General features: G+C 40.7%; 2 protein-coding genes and 1 non-coding gene across 8 annotated transcripts in view; 1 reads left to right on the top strand and 2 right to left on the bottom strand.

Annotated features, from left to right (window-relative positions):
• LOC138209661 (nucleosome-remodeling factor subunit BPTF-like) overlaps positions 1–9,453 on the top strand; it is a 48,608-nt gene extending 39,155 nt beyond the window's left edge. For 5 of the 6 annotated variants that reach the window (XM_069168392.1, XM_069168389.1, XM_069168391.1 and 2 more), the window contains 5 exons: positions 12–185; positions 1,063–1,255; positions 1,776–1,860; positions 4,094–4,280; positions 7,040–9,453. In XM_069168392.1, the coding sequence (XP_069024493.1) occupies positions 12–185; positions 1,063–1,255; positions 1,776–1,860; positions 4,094–4,280; positions 7,040–7,076 (676 nt within the window). In that variant the 3' untranslated portion in view covers positions 7,077–9,453. The other variant, XM_069168390.1, reaches the window with a different exon arrangement.
• Positions 9,454–12,176: 2,723 nt separating this feature from the next.
• LOC138208990 (UPF0450 protein C17orf58 homolog) lies at positions 12,177–17,931 on the bottom strand. Its single transcript, XM_069167287.1, has 5 exons — positions 17,844–17,931; positions 16,535–17,197; positions 15,456–15,542; positions 13,895–14,086; positions 12,177–13,355 (listed from the first exon to the last, which is right to left on the bottom strand). The coding sequence occupies exons 1-5, from the start codon at positions 17,914–17,916 to the stop codon at positions 13,168–13,170; spliced, it is 1,203 nt and encodes a 400-aa protein (XP_069023388.1). The 5' UTR covers positions 17,917–17,931; the 3' UTR covers positions 12,177–13,167.
• A 1,753-nt stretch (positions 17,932–19,684) lies between these two features.
• On the bottom strand, positions 19,685–19,757 carry trnar-ccg (transfer RNA arginine (anticodon CCG)). The gene has a single exon. It is a non-coding gene; the product is annotated as a tRNA-Arg (tRNA).
• Positions 19,758–19,952: the final 195 nt, after the last annotated feature.

The following is a 19,952-nucleotide window of genomic DNA, read 5'->3' as shown; positions in this document are numbered from 1 at the left end:
TCTTCCTGAAGGTTCTACATCGGCTGCGATCTTTGCACCAACTGGTATCACGGAGACTGTGTGGGCATCACGGAGAAGGAGGCCAAGAAAATGGACGACTACATCTGTGTGGAGTGTAAACGGGGCCAGGAGGGCAGCACAGAGGAGCTGTACTGCATCTGTCAGACACCATATGACGAGTCACAGTAAGGAGTCTACTTTGTTGCATTGCAGTTAATCCAAAACATAAAAGGTGCAATATGCAAGATTTAATTCCCATCTAGTAATACCGTCTTTGTACTTCAGGCAGCGATAGTGAGTCACTGTGGAGTCAAATGTGCATTTAGTCTGCCTTTTGGAGTTTTGGTAATTTGATTGAATTTACATAATATTGCCCTGCATTTATTTAAGGTTCTTTTGAGCAGACTGGATGCTGCAGTGACTCACAGTCGCCTCTTGAGGTGCGGAGTGGTATTACGAGACGGACAGGCTTGGGCTTGCAGGCTTGCATGATATATTTAGTAGATTTCTCCAACACAATACTTAAACGTCTCTGACAAAAAGGTTTTTTTTCCACATTCTTTTGATAGTTTCAGTTAATTTTTGACCATTCTAAAACTAGAAATCATATTGCACCTTCAAGGTCTCTACATAGAATGATGTAGTTTATAGTTTTAATCAGTGAGTAGAAATATAACAGAGCCAGCATTAGCAGAACTGTAACAATAGAAGGATGTCATCAAAAACACCCCAAAACAAATGTTTTGTGCTGTCAATATATTAAATGTGCATGTTACTAACATTGGGTAACAACACTGACAGAAGTAGCCAAGTACTTAAATAAAATATAGTTGCAAAATATAATCAGTTAATCTGATTATAAATCAACAGAAAACTGTATGACTGAAAATGAGAAACAGTCAATTATGTACTTCAACATCAGTACCTCTTCAGTTCTTCTATTAGCAAAGCTTGTTTTGATGAGTTAAGATTTAACCTAACTTACAAATCACCAGCCTGACCTCTGACCTTTTGAGAAACAATTAATAAACTACGAGTTTTTTTTTTTTTTTATCCTGCCAGGTTTTACATCGGCTGTGATCGATGTCAGAACTGGTATCACGGTCGCTGTGTGGGAATCCTGCAGAGCGAAGCCAACCACATCGACGAATACGTGTGTCCGCAGTGTCAGTCGACAGAGGACGCCATGACGGTGTTCACGCCGCTCACTGACAAGGACTACGAAGGCCTGCGAAGGATCTTGCGCTCCTTGCAGGTGAACAGAAGCATAAAGTGTTGTAGTGGCGAATGGACTGTTGTAGTTTGGTAGGCAAGACACTTTATTCAATGGCACTACAATCCAGGATTATCATTTAACTTGCCTCTAAACAAGTCCACAAACACATTCATCAGTAGCTGGAGTAGCAGCAGCACCGTAGCAGTAGTTTTATTGTCAGTGATGTGAAGAAACACTAACACAGCTCCTTGCAGCCCCACTACAGTGTAAGAGCAGCAAACAAAAGTCCTCTGTGTCCGTCTTATCTGATGGGTTGGGCTCCCCTACTTGGACAGCTGCCTGGCCTCAGCGGGTTTTTTCTCGCTTCTCTTTCTTTTCTCTCTCTTCTCTTCCTCTGTCCAAATGTGTGTGAAAGAAAAAAGAGGGAGAACATCTGTGTTGATCCACCTGCTTTCAGTGTCATTTTCATAGTGCTGTTTGTTTTTCTTCAGTGGTTTCAGCTTTCTCAAGTGTCTTTATGTCCATTTTTTTTTTAATTTGGTCCCTCCCTCCTCTTCAGGCACATAAAATGGCGTGGCCATTCCTGGAGCCCGTGGATACAAACGATGCCCCGGACTACTACAGGGTTATCAAGGAACCAATGGGTGAGTGGCGAAAATCTTTCAACAACGTCCCTAAGTGAACAGTTCCCAGCCTCTGTTTCTTCTACATGACTTAAAAATTAGCCTCCAGGTCGGCAGCATGCACGGACCTGAGCCGTTTATGGGTTCTTCACACCATTGGTTGCCTGTATTTGTACACTTATTGACACATTTCTGCATTTGACAGCTCCCCTTCTTTTTCTAAATATTATCACTAACTCGCTTTAGAAGTCTGTTCCACTGTTATAAAAATAAAATGCATATTAACAAGTCAAATCTTGATACTATCATTAAGATCTAATGTACCATACAAATGTTCCATGTTCCAGCTCATTTACTAGAAATTGCATGTTGCAATTATTTTCTGCAACATAAATTCGATTTTTGAGGTTGATTAATGCACATTTCCTACTTTGGGTTTTATTCATGGTGGCCTTTATGTTATGTCAGCAGTTGCTGAAGGTTAGTCGAGTTAGGAAAAAGTACTTCTTCCTTTTTTCTTGTAAACTTGTCCCTTAAATCAGAAAAAAATCATTCCCTGCTGACCTTGAATGTCAGGAAGCAAAGCGATCAAAGCTGCTTTGGCCCTCGTCATCGATTTCAGTGACATTTTGCAGGTGCAATTTTTTTTTATTTTGAGTAATGGTTTGAGTTATTTGATAAGGGAAATATGAAATATTTGAAGATTCAAGCTTCTAAAATGTAAGAATTTGTTGCTCTTCTGTCTTTTCTGTCATTGTTAAATGAATATTTTTGAATTTGGGAATGTTTATTCTACAAACTTCACACAACTTGACAACGTCATTCTGGTCTTTTAGAAAATGTGATATGCAGTTTATTGTATGATATTGATGTTTATATCAAACAAAAAAACTAGTGGCTACTTTCACAAAATACAAGAAACTATTGAAGTCTGTAGAGTTCTGCAAAAATGTCAAACGTGTTTTGACGGCTTTGTTTGACCAACTTTAATGACAGCCGACATATAATGTTGCGCTGTGTAGCATTTTAAGGAGAAGAATATGAATATAAGATTATGACTTGAGTCAGAAGATAACCAATACTGTGAATCACTCAGACCGGCATTGGAAACGATCCCTGTTCAGAAGATAAAGTTGCCTCAGTGCTGCTGTTTTTATTTCATAATTGCTTCAGGCTTTGGAAGTAACACCCAGGCTTTATATCTTAAACATTAAAACACAGCCGCCAGCAGGCCGACAGGGAGGAAGCCCTCCAGCTCTGATCAAACCGGCCATGTAAATGGGGACTTGCGTCAACAGGGCCTTTTTGAACTTCCATACAAACAAACCGTTAATGAGCTGCTCCGGGTCCGCGGGGCTCCCTGTGGAAAGGGTCCGGCCCCACACTCGGCTCCTGTTGGCCTGGTCCTGGAAACTCTAGTCCTCCAGTCTGCCCTCCACCGCAAAAAAAAAAAAAAAAAAAAAAAAAGACCTTGTTGGGTTTTCAAAAAAACAAAAAGAGCTTTTGGCCGGTGTAGCTGCAGCCGTTAGTAGTTTTTGGAGGGTTTTGAGATGAAATCTAATGACGGAGAATAAGGAGGTCTTTGATATTGACCGTGAGGTTTGTTAGCCTCTGGCCAGCTGGGTGGGGGTTAAAGAGGTCAAGAGTCGGCGTGTTTGTTTAAAACGCAGCCCTGGGGATGCCGTGCAGAGCAAACCACCGGCAGCAGTAGATTATAAGAAGCCTCGGCTGTTGCCTGTAACTCATATCTCATTCATTATAAGTTTTCAACTTGATTTAACCTGGTTAGTAACACTGAAACGGAGGAGCAACCTCAGAGAAGTGAGAGCAGTGATCTTCACTTTAATAATTTTGTGTGGGCTTTTTTTTTTTTCTCACGATAATGACGCTCTCCTCAGGAATGACAATTCGGTCACATCTCAGTAACTGATCTGGAAGACTGAGTAGATCGAGGTTAACGCTGGCAGGGGTTTTGGATTTTTTCTGTCACATATAAAGTGATGCACTGTGCTCCCAGGAAACAAAATTGAATGTCTGTCAAGCGCGTACCACGAAAGCTGCAATTACTTTGAAGCAGCACGCTGATTTGTGGAACAAAGTCGATAAAAAAGAAGCCAGATTTTTATCCACTGCTTCTGCATGTGTGATGTTTTTCTCTGGCAAGAACCTAAATTTGAAGCTTCTTGATGCTTTCGTATTCCATACGGTACATACAGTCTTTGACCAAATGTATTTTGAAATCATCTTTTCTCAGACCTCTCCACCATGGAGGAGAGGTTACAGAAACGCGAGTACGTCAAGCTGACAGAGTTTGTAGCAGACATGACCAAAATCTTCGACAACTGCCGCTACTACAACCCCAGCGACTCGCCCTTCTACCAGTGTGCCGAGGTTCTGGAGAACTTCTTCGTCCAGAAGCTCAAAGGCTTCAAAGCCAGCAGGTAAGATGATGGTGATCAACAGTAAAAGTGATGAGGATAAGAAAAACAAAATGGCAGCAGCTTTGCTCTGGGAAAAAAAAGGGAAACTTTTTTTTTTTTTTTTTATCAACCCTTACGAGTGAAGTGTCTTTCAGAACGATACAAAGCATCAGCAGCTTCTGCTGTTTAGCTGACTCTGACCTTTGACCTCCCAAGCAGATTGGTACACAGACTTTCTGCAGTGAGACCAATAAAATCGAACTTTTAAATACAAACATAAAAAAAGTTTATTGACTCTTCCTTCTCTTTGATTTTCTGGGTCATCACCATGTGTTTCTTCTAAGCTTTTAATCGCCTACTTTTGTCTGGGTCGTGACTAAATGCTCACACTGTCTCCAGAACGGGTCTGTAAAACACTAACATTGTCAAAACACTACACATAAGATTTTAAGAGTCATGTTTGGTGTCATTTTAAAAACCTGATTTGTTTGAGGTGTTGAATTAATTCATGGTTTGCTCCCAGTATGAGTTTTCAGTTGCGCCCTCGTTCCATCTTGGTGGGATGTTCATTCTTCACACATTCAGGCTCCAGCCAGCTGATTTTTCCACCCATAACAAAATGTCTGCTTCAGCTTTCACTGTGTTAAAATGCTGGTGCATCGCCTGCTGTTATTTTGTGTTTCTAGTAATGCTAACACAATGAAAAGCCAAATTCACTCGATTTGACCCGATATGTTTTACCACACAAGAGATACGGGAACTCGACTCGGACTCAGTTCTGTTTTAGTTTCAGGTTTTGAGCTGGTGATGAACTCCACTGTCTGCTTGTGCTTGGTTGTGCCTCTGAATTCACCTCACTGCACTGCCTTCGCTGCATCATGTGATTGCTTTGAGTGGATGCACACTACAAGATGTTAGCAACAAGTTCATTTACATCAGTGGTTCCCAACTGCTCTCAACTCAGGACCCAGATTCTTCCTCCGTCATTTGGAGACCTGAATTTTTAAACCGTTCGAATTTATTTAACAGTAAAGTTGTCTAGTGATACACAATGCCTTCATGCACCGATAAAAACACGACGCATACAAAAAAAAACCCTCATTAAATAAAAGGCAGACATGCTTTAAGACTATTTTAAACTGACAAAACTCGTCATGTTTCAAGAATCTAAATTAAAGTGTTTGAAATATGAAATAAAGAGCAGACTTATCTTGAATTAAGTAAATCAAACCAGATTTATCTAATCCTGAACCTGTTTACAAATGCCGAGAACTAACTACTGATGTTACGGAGTTAGTTTGGTCGTTATTGTCACAATAACACTGGCAGCAAACTGTTACTGCCTGCATGCTGCCTCATGGGGAACCTATGCCTTTCAAAATAAAAGCGCAGCAGCAGAAATTCTGTAGACTTCAAAATAAAAGTTTGACCTTTTTTCCCCCCTCAAATTATTTTTCAAGCACTCATTCATTGTTACTCACTAGTTGAGAACCAATTATTTATATACATATATATATATATTGTTATTATGGTCTTTTAAATGGCTTTGCTGTGCTTCAATTTGGTTATTTAGTAATGAACCAGCTGAACATTTCATGGTGAGTTTTTCTGTTGGTGGTGAGATCTCAGCTTTATTATCTCAAAACATTGAGTTTTTAGGAGCACCTCAGCTATAATGTTTAATTATTTGAGGTCTTGTGGTTTGCATCCAGCTTTATATGCCAACAATGGTGATGTACTCCACCTGCATGTATTGACACCATCCATTCTCTGTCTCTCTCTCTTGCAGATTGTGATGTCAAACTCCTGGGTGCTGAGGTCACTCTTAAAACAAACAAAACCTAATTTGTTATCCTGGATGTTGCTGTTTTTACTTGTTTAAAACAGCGTTAAAAACTTTGTAAGAAAGTGCATATATGACGCCACACATCAGGTGTGATCATTTTTTATTTTAAAAGCTAAAGGAAACAAACAAAAAAAAGTTTCTACTGTCTAGTAATGGCAGCCATGTTGGTAGCACAAAGCATTCAAGGGAAAATGTATTTTCTTACACTCTTGCAACAGATGACATTTTGTTTATATTTGAGTTGGGTATAAGGCAAAATATTAAGTTTTGCTAAGCTTGTCATTCTCTTTGATGGGATTAAATTTTGGAAAAACAGATCGCTAATGATTTTGATTGTAAAATCAGACTTAAGTTTCACACACACATAATTTATCTTAATTTGATAGAACAGTTGTCTATTGTATTGGTCATAACATGCTGCAGCAGAACATTTTTACCTCATTTCTTAGCGGAGAATTTTAAACCAAGCATGCAACATTTATTAGGTTCTTTTTATTGGCTGTATCCATGTATAATATTATTTTATGTTCATACTATATCTTTTTGTGAAGGACTATTTTTATGTTCTAAAGGAAATAATGGTAGAAATTGTAAAGATAGAGTGGAGAAAAATCTAGTTTAGCTGTCCTATTCTAAATATGGCGAGCTTGGCGGTCTCCGCTTAAAAAAAAAAAAAAAAAAATAAACAGTCCTTGTATATACATTGTTGGGTGGACATCACATCACACATTTCAATAGCATTTCACCAACATGGCTGCTTGGTCTATGTCAAAGTGTCTGACCCACTGGCATCCAATACATGTTTTTGTATTGTTTGTTATTTTGTATTTTCCCCCTAGTCATATTTTGTCATATTGTAAAGCTTTTAATAAAAAAAGAAAAACAAGAAGTTTTCCAACTGCTTTCCTCCTCCTCTCTTTGCCTGTCTCTGTAGGTCACATAACAACAAGCTACAGTCAGCAGCCTCTTAGCTCCCATCTAACAGCTGTCAAAAAGACAAGCCTTGTGGTTTCCCCTGAATGATTAAGGTACCCACGGTCCAAGTCAGGCTGCATCTGAACCCGAGTGGAGGACAGCCCCCCACCCCTCCACCCCCCTCGCTCCCCCGACCCGTTGTCAAAGTGCCCACCCACCAACACTGGCGTTGCAGTGCTAAAGGGACAGAAGTGAATTGAAAAGCCCCTTTTCATCCAAAGTGTCAGTGGGACATAACGACAGAGAAGTCCCACCTTCAGACCAGACGCAGGGCAGCGGCAGCCTCATTACGTCCCAGCCAGCCTTTCCCGCCAGTGTAGCGCCTCGGTGGGAAGAAAGACGCAGACGGAGAAGCAGGACGCCAAGAGAAGAAGTTGATTAGTCAGGTGGTTGGATGTTCAGTTGCGGTCTAATCTCCTGGCAGCAGCAGACTCTCCCAAGTTCACTCTGTAGCTGATCACTAATTTGTTTTGTGTACCCTCTATAGCAAAGATTCAGCTTCTTGTTCTTCCCACTCTGAGGTCCTTACATTTCACATTTTCACGATACAAACATCCTATTCAAGGTCAGTCCCTGCTTCACATGGAAATGGCTGTAAATTTGCACGGTCACAATATCAAGAGATGTTTCCTATGAGGCTGAATATGCAAAACATGCAGGCTTCACATCCACCTTGGAGTTCATTTTTCTCTTATTTAAAGACTACATTACTGAAAGCAGCTCTTTAGTCGGAGAACACGTCACTACCCATCTGTCACCAGAAAAAAATAAACCCATCGAAACCAGTCAGCATTACAGACCCGCTTTATTCAGCCAGTGTTGGATGAATGCGCAGCATCACCTTCCATTCTTCACACAGTTAGATCACAGTATTTGGATTATACCCTCAGGTGTGTAGCCCTGCATGAAGCATGAACCAGCCTCATTAAACATCGATTTCAAACCTGTCTGTGATGGGCACATCTCGCTGTACATTCCCTCTCAAACCTGATGCTGATGGACTTCTGAAAAATAGTTGAGATTAGTTTTTCCTTCAGAGCGTCAACAGCACTCCACTTGCTTTCATGTGAATTTCCAGAGGGAAACACCCAGGACGGGACAGGACATCCCACCCACTGCATCCTGCCCATCTTTTGACCTTTCAAAATTTGGTGTTCCTCTGAAACGCGAGTGAAAACTCTCAGCTGGTTCCAAGTTGATCATTTGAAGGAGGTAAAGGGCCAGAGGCGAGCAGAGGAGAGTGTTAGACCTTCAGGGAAGGTGAAACTTGTACAAGGCTGAACTATAAGTCCTGTACCTCCCTCCATCCCATTAAAGATCTGTGTCTGTTTCTGTCAGTGGCTGAGTCTGTAAGTCTCTCTCCCCTTATCTTTCAGCCACTTCTTCCAGCACATTTCATTGAGGTTGACAGGTTGGCTCACATACGTCTCTCAACTCCCCCTCAAAGCATGGTTAAGTAATTGGATAATGGACTTTTCCACTCAGCATCAACTCAGTTATGTTGCGGTCTGCGGCAGTATGTCTGGGAGTAAAGTTTGAGCGGGGACCGGGGAGCGTTTGTACCGCGGGGTTTGTATGAAAATTTTATAGCTGCATTTTTAGCATATCTGGGAACATTTTTGTAATTTGTGATTAGCAGTTTTGTAGAAGGGAAGCAGCTATAAGACACAGAGTTGTCTTTATGTGTTAAAACAGTCAACAAATAAGGCAAACATTTCAGTTTTAATCCCAAAGTTTTTACAGTTTTGTGTAAAAAAAAAGAAAAAAAAAAAAGAAGCAGAGCTGAGAGATAATGGAGCTTCTGTCCTCTTCTCTGTGTTTGTATGTCTTTCACACAAATGTCTGTCACTTTGTAATCTGATGATGTGCTTTATCCACTGTTTGTAATCTCTATTGTATATTTCTGCTGTCCAAATATGTAGAGATGGAAAATTTTTAGAGCAGTAGAAACTTTTATTTTTCACTATTTGAACCAGCAACTAAGCCCCCCTGTATATTTTACCTGTCTATTTTTTCTCCTTAATTGAAGTGAACTCTACATTTAGGTGAAATTGCTCTTTATATTAAAAGTGCTGCATATTGTGAGCATAAAGGTTTTTGAGCGGGGTAGAGTGACACAGTAACTCTTGTACAGTTTTTTTTTTTGTAAGAAACCAACCAGTTCAGCATAACTTCTATATTGACATTGCATTTCTTGTATTATTTATTCATATCAATGAAAACTTCTCAGTTTTTTGAGTAATGTTGAAGAAACGTAACTGCAGATTAAAAGTACTCTATGTTTTTAACAGATTGTGACTACTCTGAAGAAATTCTCTTTTGTACTTGATAGGACATTTCATCCTAGATAATAAAGTAATGTTTTTGACACCAGTTTTTAAATGGTGTCTTCTGTTATTGTCTTTGGTCTTTAAGTTCTCTTAAAGGCAGTTTCTTGAGGTATCCATTATAGAATAAGTCACAAAATTCTTCACAATGAAAATACATGTATGTATGGGACCAGATATGAAATGTATGCTTGCAGGGACTTAAAAACATAATTAGAAAAAAGTAAAGATTATGCAAAGGCAAGTCCATAGAGCAGAGTCTTGAGCTGCTTTCTAAAAGTGTCACAGCATCCATAAAGAGACCGACTGGTAAGGTGGAGCTGCTCTAGATGTTTAATAGGCAGCTGTGTGATCCTGCAGCTCTAAAAGGCATCACAAGAATTTAAAATTTCATTCTGAAGTTGAAGGGACGCCAGTGTAAAGAAATCAAGATCAGTGTCAGGAGACCTGTTTTATGATCTGGTCATAAGCTTTAACAGCAGTATTTTGAACTTGCAAACAGTCCAGATATGTTTTGGTTAAGAGGGAACTGTCGAGACCCGAGTGTGAGGGTAATCTCCATTTCAGCTGGGGAGAAAATTGGCTGGAGTTTAGCAACACTCCGCAGCTGGGAAAAAAAAAAGAAAAAAGGAATGAATCAAGCACTTTACATGGTGGTCAGGAGTCAGTAGCTCAGATCTCAGAGGAAAGAGAAATGAGCCCTTTCATTACCTGGTTACCGGCTGGTTCAGGAAGAAAGAAATACTTTTGTACATTATCAGCCATCCATTTTCTCAAACTAAAACTGGACAATTTAGCTACTGTACAGAACTTTAATGAGATATATAATTGAGTGTCATCTGCATAGAATGATGGTCGATGCCTGGAACTTATTGTGTGGCTTTCCTGTGACTTTGCAGTGAAGACGCTGACCATGAACGGCGACATCCCCAAACTGAGAGGAACCTCTGTTGCATCTCTCGCTCTTTCCCTTATTTCTTGTCATCTCTACTTCTGCCTCTTAAAAAAAGACCCCAAATGCACCCAAATTCCGATGAACCATAACATGAACTGATCAGCTGCTCAAAGGGAAGCCTACACAAAGCAAACAGACTCGGACCCAGGACAGAACCTCGCAGCACACCACGGTACAGATTAAACGACTTCTTGCTAATATCACTTTGCACATATTTGCGTATATTTGCATATATTTCGATATAACATATGACCAGCGGTTTTAGCTGTACTCCCAGCTGTACTCCAAGTCTGTAGAAAGACTTATATATTACTATAAAATGTGCCCACTAATACAAACAGTGCAGAGTAGAGTGATAGAAACGGAGCTGTCCACAGCGGCCCACAGCTGATTGTTGCTCTGAGGCCCCTCAGTAAATGAATCTGGCCCTAAACAGCAAGTTCAACCTTCAGCTTAACTTGTCAATTATCTGCAGGTTTAAGAGAAAGGTGAGGGACAAGGTCATGACCCCTGTAAAAAAAAAAAAATACAACTATTCCTGTGATTAAATGACCATCATGACATGAGGCCACCTCCAGCTTTTGATCTTTCACTCTCCTCTCACACCCTTCTGCTCGACCTCCATCTCTTTAACTCCCCACTCAAACCACTAAATGGATCCAGAGACTCGCGTGGACGCTGGAAGCACCGCATGACCACAAGCCCGGAGTCGTTTGGGGGCTATCACACAGGAAGCAACTCTGAGACATTCCCACCTACCCCACCCTCTCTCCTCCCCTCCCTCCTTTCTCTCCCTCCTCCTCCTCCTTTACATCCTCTGCGATGAGGAATGTCCTCCCGCTGCGATAGTAGCCACAATGTGGAGCAGGCTCCTGTTTCCTGCCCGCCTGCATCTGTTCCCTCCAGCGCTGATCCCAGATAGAGGCTTCATCGAGCCTGGGAACCGACCTGAGCTGACAGACATGCGGAGGGGGAGACAGGCTCAGCCCCGCCTGCCGCAACATCCAAGTTCCCAAGTCAGTCTCTCTTCCTGGAGGCAAGACCGAGACCATGGCTGTTAAACTCTAATTAGAGTGTCTTACTTTGGGGACTTCTTCTCATGCAGCCACTGGGAATGAGAATGAGGATCAGTGTCTCAGTCTGTGGGTAGATGTATGCGATTGCGTGAGTGAAGGGGTTGGTTTAAAGATAAATAAATTCCTCACAGGGCCGTTGAGTACAAAACAAATACACATTTTTATTGAGTTTAGTAAAGCAAAGTAGGCGTTCAGTGCAAATCATTTCCCTTTCATAAGAAGCATGAGCTCAGGGTCGTTCTACAATCAAGCCGGGGATTTTTGATTAAATAAGAAGCAATCCCTTTAGAAAGACAGAGCCAACTCCCCCTCTACCGCTTCAATTCCCTCCCTGTGTCATTTTACATAAACTCCTATATTCCTCCTCCATCTTGCCCCCCAACTCCCTTTTCCTCTGATCCTGCCTTCATACTTTAAATACCCTGTTTCAGCAACGGCCTTCCCAGAGGAGTATGTTTTTGTGTAAGCAACAAAACAAGAGGCATCCAAAGAGGGAGCTGTGACGGAGGCACTTCTGTGAGTCGTGTCTCCAGGTGTGTGAAGGATCAGATTCCTGGGATTAGATTTATGGCTTAGACCCAACAAAACCACACCTCCTCCTCATTCAGCAAGGCCCCTTTTGATGTCCCAGTCTACTCAGGCAGGCATTTCATCATGGACAGATAATTAAAGTTAAAAAAAAAATAAGCCTTTCCTCTGCCCTCTCTGACTCCCCCCCCCCCCCCCTCCTCTTCCTCCTTCACTGTGCTGTGTTTCAACTTTTTCAGGCCCTTAATTTACTTAATGTACTTAATGTTTCTTAATTTAACAGCATATTTCCTGCTTACCAATATCACCCAGTGACATCATGCACTAGCCTGGGTGTTACTAAGCAATAACAATCAGTGCAATACAATATTTTGCATTCATATTGCTTTGGAAGCATCAATGACAAATTAAAATAGGATTTATAAATGTTGGATTTACAGAATGATATCCAAGGTTCTAAGTTATTAAATCGATAAGGAAACTGTGATAAAAAACAGAAAAACTATAATTTCTGGAAACTTTTGGGAAACTTCTATATCTTGCTTAAATGTGTCTATTTGGATCTAGATTTCAAGAGTTAAATATGGACGCATGTGTTAAACATTTGCTCCGAGTACCAACTATGCCAGTGACAAAAACAGTGAGCCAAAGATCCTCCATGAAATGTGTGTTCATGTGTGTGATTGGATAAAGAGACAAAATGTGACTCTTTCTCAAGACAAAATATTATATATTGTTTTTCTAAACTAATTCCCTGCTAAATGGAAAAATGTGGGCTTTAAAGCTAAACTTCCCCCTTAAAGTAAGCCAGTTTGACACCTTAATAATTTAGGGACTTCATGAACCAGCCATGAATGAATGAGGAGTTTGAGTGGAGTTGCTACTTTGAGAAAATAACTGTGCTAATGGGACAACCTCGTTTGGTGCCCCAAATGTTAAAAAAATTGTATTTTAATTGAAGCTGCTTGTGTTTTCTTTCAAAGAGACCACAAGGCAGGACTGAGAATTTAACAGATTAGTTAAAAAGATGAGCCAATATCATGATACATCGTAACAGTCCATATTAAAGTAAATCCATGCCTTCCGAAACACGTCTTCTTCTGTCTTGCGCAATACTGAAGGGTTAGTTAAGATCAGTTTGTGTCAGCTGCAATGTCTAATGTCTTCCCCTGCAGTAGGGGGCGATAGTCTTATCTCCGGTTCACCTGCATTTGGAACGGGTGGCCTCCAGAGCTTTCTGGTGTCTCCGTTTGTTAAACCTCTTGACGTAGTTGTTGCTTCGCAGGAGGCCGTCGCCGGGCTTCAGTTTACTGCCCAGCAGGTTCAAGAGGTCATTGGGAAGGTGGCGCCTTCGGTGGTAGAGCTGACCCATTATGATGTATCTGGTTCCTGGGAACAAACAGAGGGAGTGTTGGAGTGACTGGAAAAAAAAAAAGTCGAACAAATTCCACATTTGCACTAAGCAGCTGGTTGTTACTGCTTCTGCTGATCTCAGGAAAATGGAATTCCCACATCCCACAAAGGGATACTTTGGTGTAAATGTGTCATACAGTTCTTCATTTATGGGTCTTAATGATTGCATTTATGTAGAATATCAATTATCAAACTCTACATGTCCCTTAATTTCTAAGTTAAATCTTAAACCTGATCTCTTGATCATCCATGATCAAGTCCAGATAAATAAAAGATACTGGAAATATGAGCATGTATCAAACAATATTACTTCTTTTTATCATTTAAATAGCTACATAATTTAACCCATAAAACAGACACGTTATTATAAGTATATAGTAGTTATTACAAGCTGTAAGAGGTCAACCTGCACAGCAATGCTTTGCTGGTATTGAGGCACTTTTATTCTTTCACTAAATCAGAGTTTCTCTGCCAGTTTAAAGGCAGATCTTTTGTCTTACTCCGTTGTAACTCACCAAGTTTGATATCAGGGCAGGGCTTGCTGCACTTGTAGGTATCCAAGACCAAAAGGCGAACTTTGAAAAAAAAGCTGTCTGGGGTCACATAGAGACGACTCATCTTGTAGAAGCCATCACTGCTGACCATCAGTGTAATGAGCCGTATACCTTTGCGCAACACATCAATGTCATGGACAATCCCGTTGACAGCTGTTTCAGAAGGACAGAAAAACATGGTCAAATGCCACAATATCGGAAATTCATACCACTCTGACTTAAACCTTTAAAGTTAATTTAAAACTTTAGATTGCTAAGAGATGGCCGACCTTTTTCAAATCTGTGCAGCTGGTTAGCATCGCTTAGCAAAAACAGGAGGCAATGGCACACACCAGCACATCTAAAAGTCACTATTTGTTAAATTTGATCTTGTTTGTCTAATCTGAGGTTAAGTGAAAGAATGACACACTGGTTTTACAGGGTTTATGCACCTGTACCTATGAACAGAGCCAGGCGGTTTCCCCTTGTTTCCAGTCTTTATACCGGGTGCATATTTATGTTTCCAGGGTCCCAGCTTCCCAATAACTTATGTTCCCCAGTTCAACCCTAACCCAGAATAATTTAGGTCATATTATCATAATAAAGAGTTGGAGACATCTTTTTCAGCTTCCCATTGTGTGCTACATAGAGCTGGAGAACATCAGACCTTGGGAATATAGGCCTTTGGGGACTTAGGACCTGTGGAACAAAGTACCATGGGAATTTAGGAACTTGGGACCATAACTTGGGACCACAAGACATTGGGAACATAGAACCCTGGGGACTTAAACCCTCTGGAACATAGGCCCTTGGTAACTTTGGACCCTGCAAACTTAAACCCTTGGAAACATAGGTTTTTGGGAACATATGACCCTGGGAACTTAAACCCCTGAGAACAAAGGACCATGGGAACTTAGGACCTTAGGAAGATACCTGAGAACCATAGGACCTTACAACTTGGGGCCCTACAGGGAAAATAGGACCCTGGGAACTTAAATCCTTGGGAACACGGACCTCGGAAACAGGACCTTGAGAACATTGGACCCTGGGAACTATAGAACCGTTGGGAACATAGAACTCTGAGAACCTACTTTGGGAACTTGGGGCCCGCGGCAAAGTCTGGCTTTGGGAACGTAGGACCTTGGGAACATAGGACATGGGGTAATATAGAACACTTTGGAACAAGGCCCTTGTAACATAGGATTCTGAGAACACACCTTGGGAACACACGACCTTGAGAACATAAGCCCCATTTTGAGAGGACCATTTTGTCAACATGTGGTTTTAGAAGTAAACTACTGCTTATGGTCTCATAATTCATGTTAAGCTGCCACGGCTTTAAACACGAGTTTATTATTATAAAAACTTTAAAACAGTAGATAGTCATCAACTTGTGAACTACCACATACATAAGTGAGTTTACAGACACAACTACATGCACCAATAGGTACCAGTGGAGTTTACGTTGACTGCTTAAGCTTTTGCAGCATTTCACTTTTGTTTGTCTACCTTTGACAAAGTCTGCCTCACATTGGTTACATACCAAACTCGCTGTAGCAGTAATAGTCTCTCTCCTCCTTTTCTTTTCTGCACTCGCTCATGCAGAAGGCGTCATGTGTGAAGTCGGACTCTGCGGAGAACAAGAACAGCGCAAGATATAGGGATGAGAAAAAGAGATAGTGACTGTCTGTCATCCATGACTCTCATTCCCGTGTCATCAGAAAGAACAAGTTTGTCATTATAAAACCCAGCAGGGGACTGAAGGAGATAGTGTGACAGGGGATCAAACCGGTCTTACATTTTCTGTTTTAATTGCAAAATCAGAACCTTCTCACTTGCTTTGCATTAGTTTTGTTATAACCTCCCAAAAGGACCGCACATAAAGGGACCCGGTGACAGCCAGGTTATGGCGGGGGACGTTAATTAGCTACCAGAGGAAATGTATAAACCATCACTGTCACTACAACCGCTGTGAACTGTGTATAATCATGATATTACTGTTATTTCCACTTAAGTAGCAACAAATCCAACTGTTAAAAGTATTATAAGGGGCATTGCTAGTCACTAGTATAGACAGGAGACAGTATGTTGACATGATGCTACAAAGATCCCCTGCAGAAACAAGGGACAACATAATCACATGGTCAACAAGTTAAACCTTTATAGGCCCCCAGGATGCACTAGCAAGTAAAGTTGGCTTTCCCCTCATTTTTCCCCTCTTTTTGTTTAAGTTATATATTTTGGGATATCATTTTTTTTAAATTCCAGGTTTATACTTTTTGTCCTCCTGACACTTTTTTGTTTAACGTCACAGGAATTATATTTCATATTAGACCATCCAAATGCAGCATTTTCATTCTGTAACTAATGCAAAAAATGTTGGTTTATGTGTCGCTGTGATGACGTCATATAGCATTTTATAGGTCAGAAAGTACAGATTATAGCTGGTAATGAATATTGAAGCATCAAAGTGTTGTCCAGGTGGCTAAAGTCTTACATAAATTTAATTATTTTCAATATAATCCCAAAGGGAAGTAACGTCAAAGATATAGACACCTCAGTAATAATAATATAGCCTACAGGTCAGACTTCAAGGTCAGAAAACATCAAACTCTCCCGTACCTCTCCTCAGGACGTCGAACTGGTAGAGCAGGCTGGATGAGCGCCGGTTGAAGAGGACCGGCGGGCGGCTGTTGTTCCGGGTCGCCGCACCGATACCAGACTGATAGAGACTGGACTTCCCTGGCCGGTTCTCCTCCGGGTCCAGGCGTCGGTTGGGGGGATCTCTGCGCGGAGAAGCGGCCGTCTGTGGCGGCTGAGCAGGCGGCTGTGTGTGGGGAGGAGGTCTGGGTCTGGAGTTGGGGTGTCCCTCCGGCTCGGTGTGCTGGGGCGGACTGATGTTGGACTGGGTGTCCTGGGTGGTTCTCGGCACCGTGCGGTTCGCGGCGGCACTTGCAGCTCCCATCGGCTGGGTTTTGGGAAGCAGACCGACAGTTTCTCCTCGGATTTTGTCGCTGTTGTGCTCCAGCAGACGGTCGCTCTTGGGGCCCTTTTTGCTCTTGTTGTGGGGACTGTGGTGGCGAGGGATGGGGGCCAGGTCGCTGTGCTTCGGCCACACAGCAGAGGGAAGAGGATGCAGGATAAATTTGGACTCGGTTATCTTGCTGTTTTTCTCCAGGAGCTCGTTGATGGGCAGTGAGGGCTCTTTGACCATCAGCCTGCTCTGGTTGCTCAAAAATGGATCCACAAAGCTGCTCTGACCCTTTTCTATCAGGGTGTACAGCTCTGCAGTGGAGACAAAGGCTGCACTTTAACAACACAATTTCATACAGTACTAGCTCTAGAGAGGGCTTCAACAATGAGTTCATTTAATTTAGGCTACATAACCTGGACCATCTTTGACTCTGAATATTTGATGCTTTAGGATCTTGCTTCAATAAAATATAAACGTTTTTGATAGGTCTTAAAGTGGGTTTATTTCAGTAATTTTAATTAGGAGAACTATATTTTACAGCTACAATAATATGCTATATTGCATATCAAAAGTATAATATAAAGTAAACTGTTAGTCTGCATTTAATCTAAATTACACAAATGTTTTGGCATTTAATATTTTCCACATGCAGACAAAATAAATTACAATAACAGATAATTTGAATTTGAATTTTTTTTTTTGCAGCGTGTTCAGACATATTTTGGACATTAGACATAATGACACTAATCTAATGGATAGTTGCATTCAAAGCAACAGATCACTGTGTCCAGTAGTAAATAATAAACTATTACATTGGAGAATGCTAAAGGTTTATAGTATTTATAATCCTTACTTAAAAAAGCAGCAATTAACAAGTGGTCATAGAAGTATAGGAAAACTTAAAATGTCAACACAAATCCTCTGTTTTCTGAGTGATTAAAAATATATTCTACTCACCATTAACAACATGCTCCTCGGTGTTATAAAGTGGAATCACTAGGAACAAGAAGATCAGAGTAATCCCTGTCATACTGGACGCTCGGTATGGACACACTTCTCTGCTGCACAGTTGGGATTCCTAGGATTTTTATAGGACCGCTCAGAAAAGAGATGGGCTGGGATGGAAAGGGAGGTGGTGGGACGTCCCATACGCAGAACTAAACACTTCAACGTGACACTCCTTTCATTCATCCGTGGATTATAAATAAGACCACATTGTTGTTTGCATTCATGTGAGGGAAAACGTGGCTCCGTGCCTTCATATTATCTATTTTATACAGATTTTATTTAAAGCTTACCCACCTTTTTACCTCTATTATTTGGTGTCTGGTTGAATGTTGAATATTTTCTGTAGGTTATCAATGATTGCCTTGCTTGGCTTTTTTTTTAATTTTAAAAAGCTAAGTGATTAAGTAATAAGTCATAAAATACATAGCACATAGGAGCAGTTGCTAATGAGCTTTTTTCCCCCTTGAGTGTGTACAACGTTGACCTGACTGTATTTAAAAACACGAGTCTCTGCTGTCCTCTGATGGTCAGAGAGAGAAACTGCAGAGACTTTATAGTAAAGTTTCCGGTAAATACTTTCAAAATAAATGACCAACATGAACAAATAAAACAAACCAAAATATGTGATACTAATTACATCATTAATAATGATGTATGTTTGTTTAGTGTTATAGCATAAAGATTCCTGTTTGTCTGTAAATTACTTTTATACTGTGCATTAGAGTGCTGAGTTGAGATGGTTTGCCAAAGTGCGTTTACATCGTGGGTCTTCAATCGCCCTCCTGTTGTCAAGGAGGAGAATTGCGGCACATTGGTAAATCCAGTGTCAGTGCAGATATGATAAAAAAATTTAGACTTCTTCTGAGCACCAATAAACATGAAATCACTCACTAATTTCCTCTGGAGTGGTCGGGTTTTTATTCCATATTGCAAAAACAATAACAAATTGTAGGACCGTAAGCTAACAGCCTTGTAAAATATGACTGCATCATTCACGAAGAATAGTGTCAAATGGTGAAGATATGTAGAGGAAAGAAAATATATTTTTGCACTGATTGAATTTGATGTTTTGGTTTGTTCCATTTTAATGGTATGCTGCAGTTCCCTATGTGCCCACAGGAGGGCAATGAATACTTAAATATTGTTTTAAATACTTTGACTTCGAATGAATACTTTATAAGGCATGAGGTAACGAATTTCTTCTCTTCACTGGACATGCCTTCAAACAGGAATGCAGCTGAAGTTTACCTGCTGCAACTGTGCTTTTTATTTATTTATTTTTTAATTGAAAGATTTGAAGATTTTGCACCACATTTAATTCGCCATTTCCCTTATATACTTCCCCCTTTTTTCTTTTACATTTTTAAAAATTTTTTTCAACAACAGGCATGAAGCAAAACAGGAAAAGCATAAAAAAAAACTTAATTGCATAAGATATAATAACTTTTCAGTGAGACATTTTTGATTTATTGTACTCCATATTACCATTAAAGTTACACGTTTGTGGTTGCTCTTAAGAATATGGGTTTTGATATAGAAGAAAAACTGTGAATGCCGTGTTTCTTTACTTATTTTGACCTTCGCTTGTAATGATCGCTCAAGCCAAAATTATAAATAATACACCCGTGCTGCTCTGGGTAGTAGTATTTAAATATATTGATAATATAGTTGGAACTATAGCCGCTCAATGGGAAAGGTTGAACGGTGAAAGGAGGTGCAAAGCATGAAGACGTTATACATTTTATTCACTGTAGTGACTTGGCCCGAAGCCCTGAAAAGGAAGCTAAATGCGACCCAGATGGGACTCGAACCCACAATCCCCAGCTCCGGAGGCTGATGCCTTATCCATTAGGCCACTGGGTCGTTACGTCGCATTCCTTGGAAAACATGCTATATGCAGTTAAGAGACAGTGTGTAAACAGACACTTGGACATGGATTTCTGTCGATGATTAATTGGACGTTCAGTATAGCATATAAATAGTTACCCACGGTACAATGGGGACGCCAGACAAAGCAGTAGTAGTCCTCCATGGCATTCAGCCTGCGCGCAATGTAGC

This window comes from Embiotoca jacksoni, unplaced genomic scaffold, assembly GCF_022577435.1.
Source record: "Embiotoca jacksoni isolate LCO1_2020_lvr unplaced genomic scaffold, fEmbJac1.0.p SCAF_4, whole genome shotgun sequence".
Lineage (NCBI taxonomy): Eukaryota > Metazoa > Chordata > Actinopteri > Embiotocidae > Embiotoca > Embiotoca jacksoni.
Note: the sequence above shows the minus strand (reverse complement) of the source record. Positions and strands in the feature narration are given on the sequence as shown.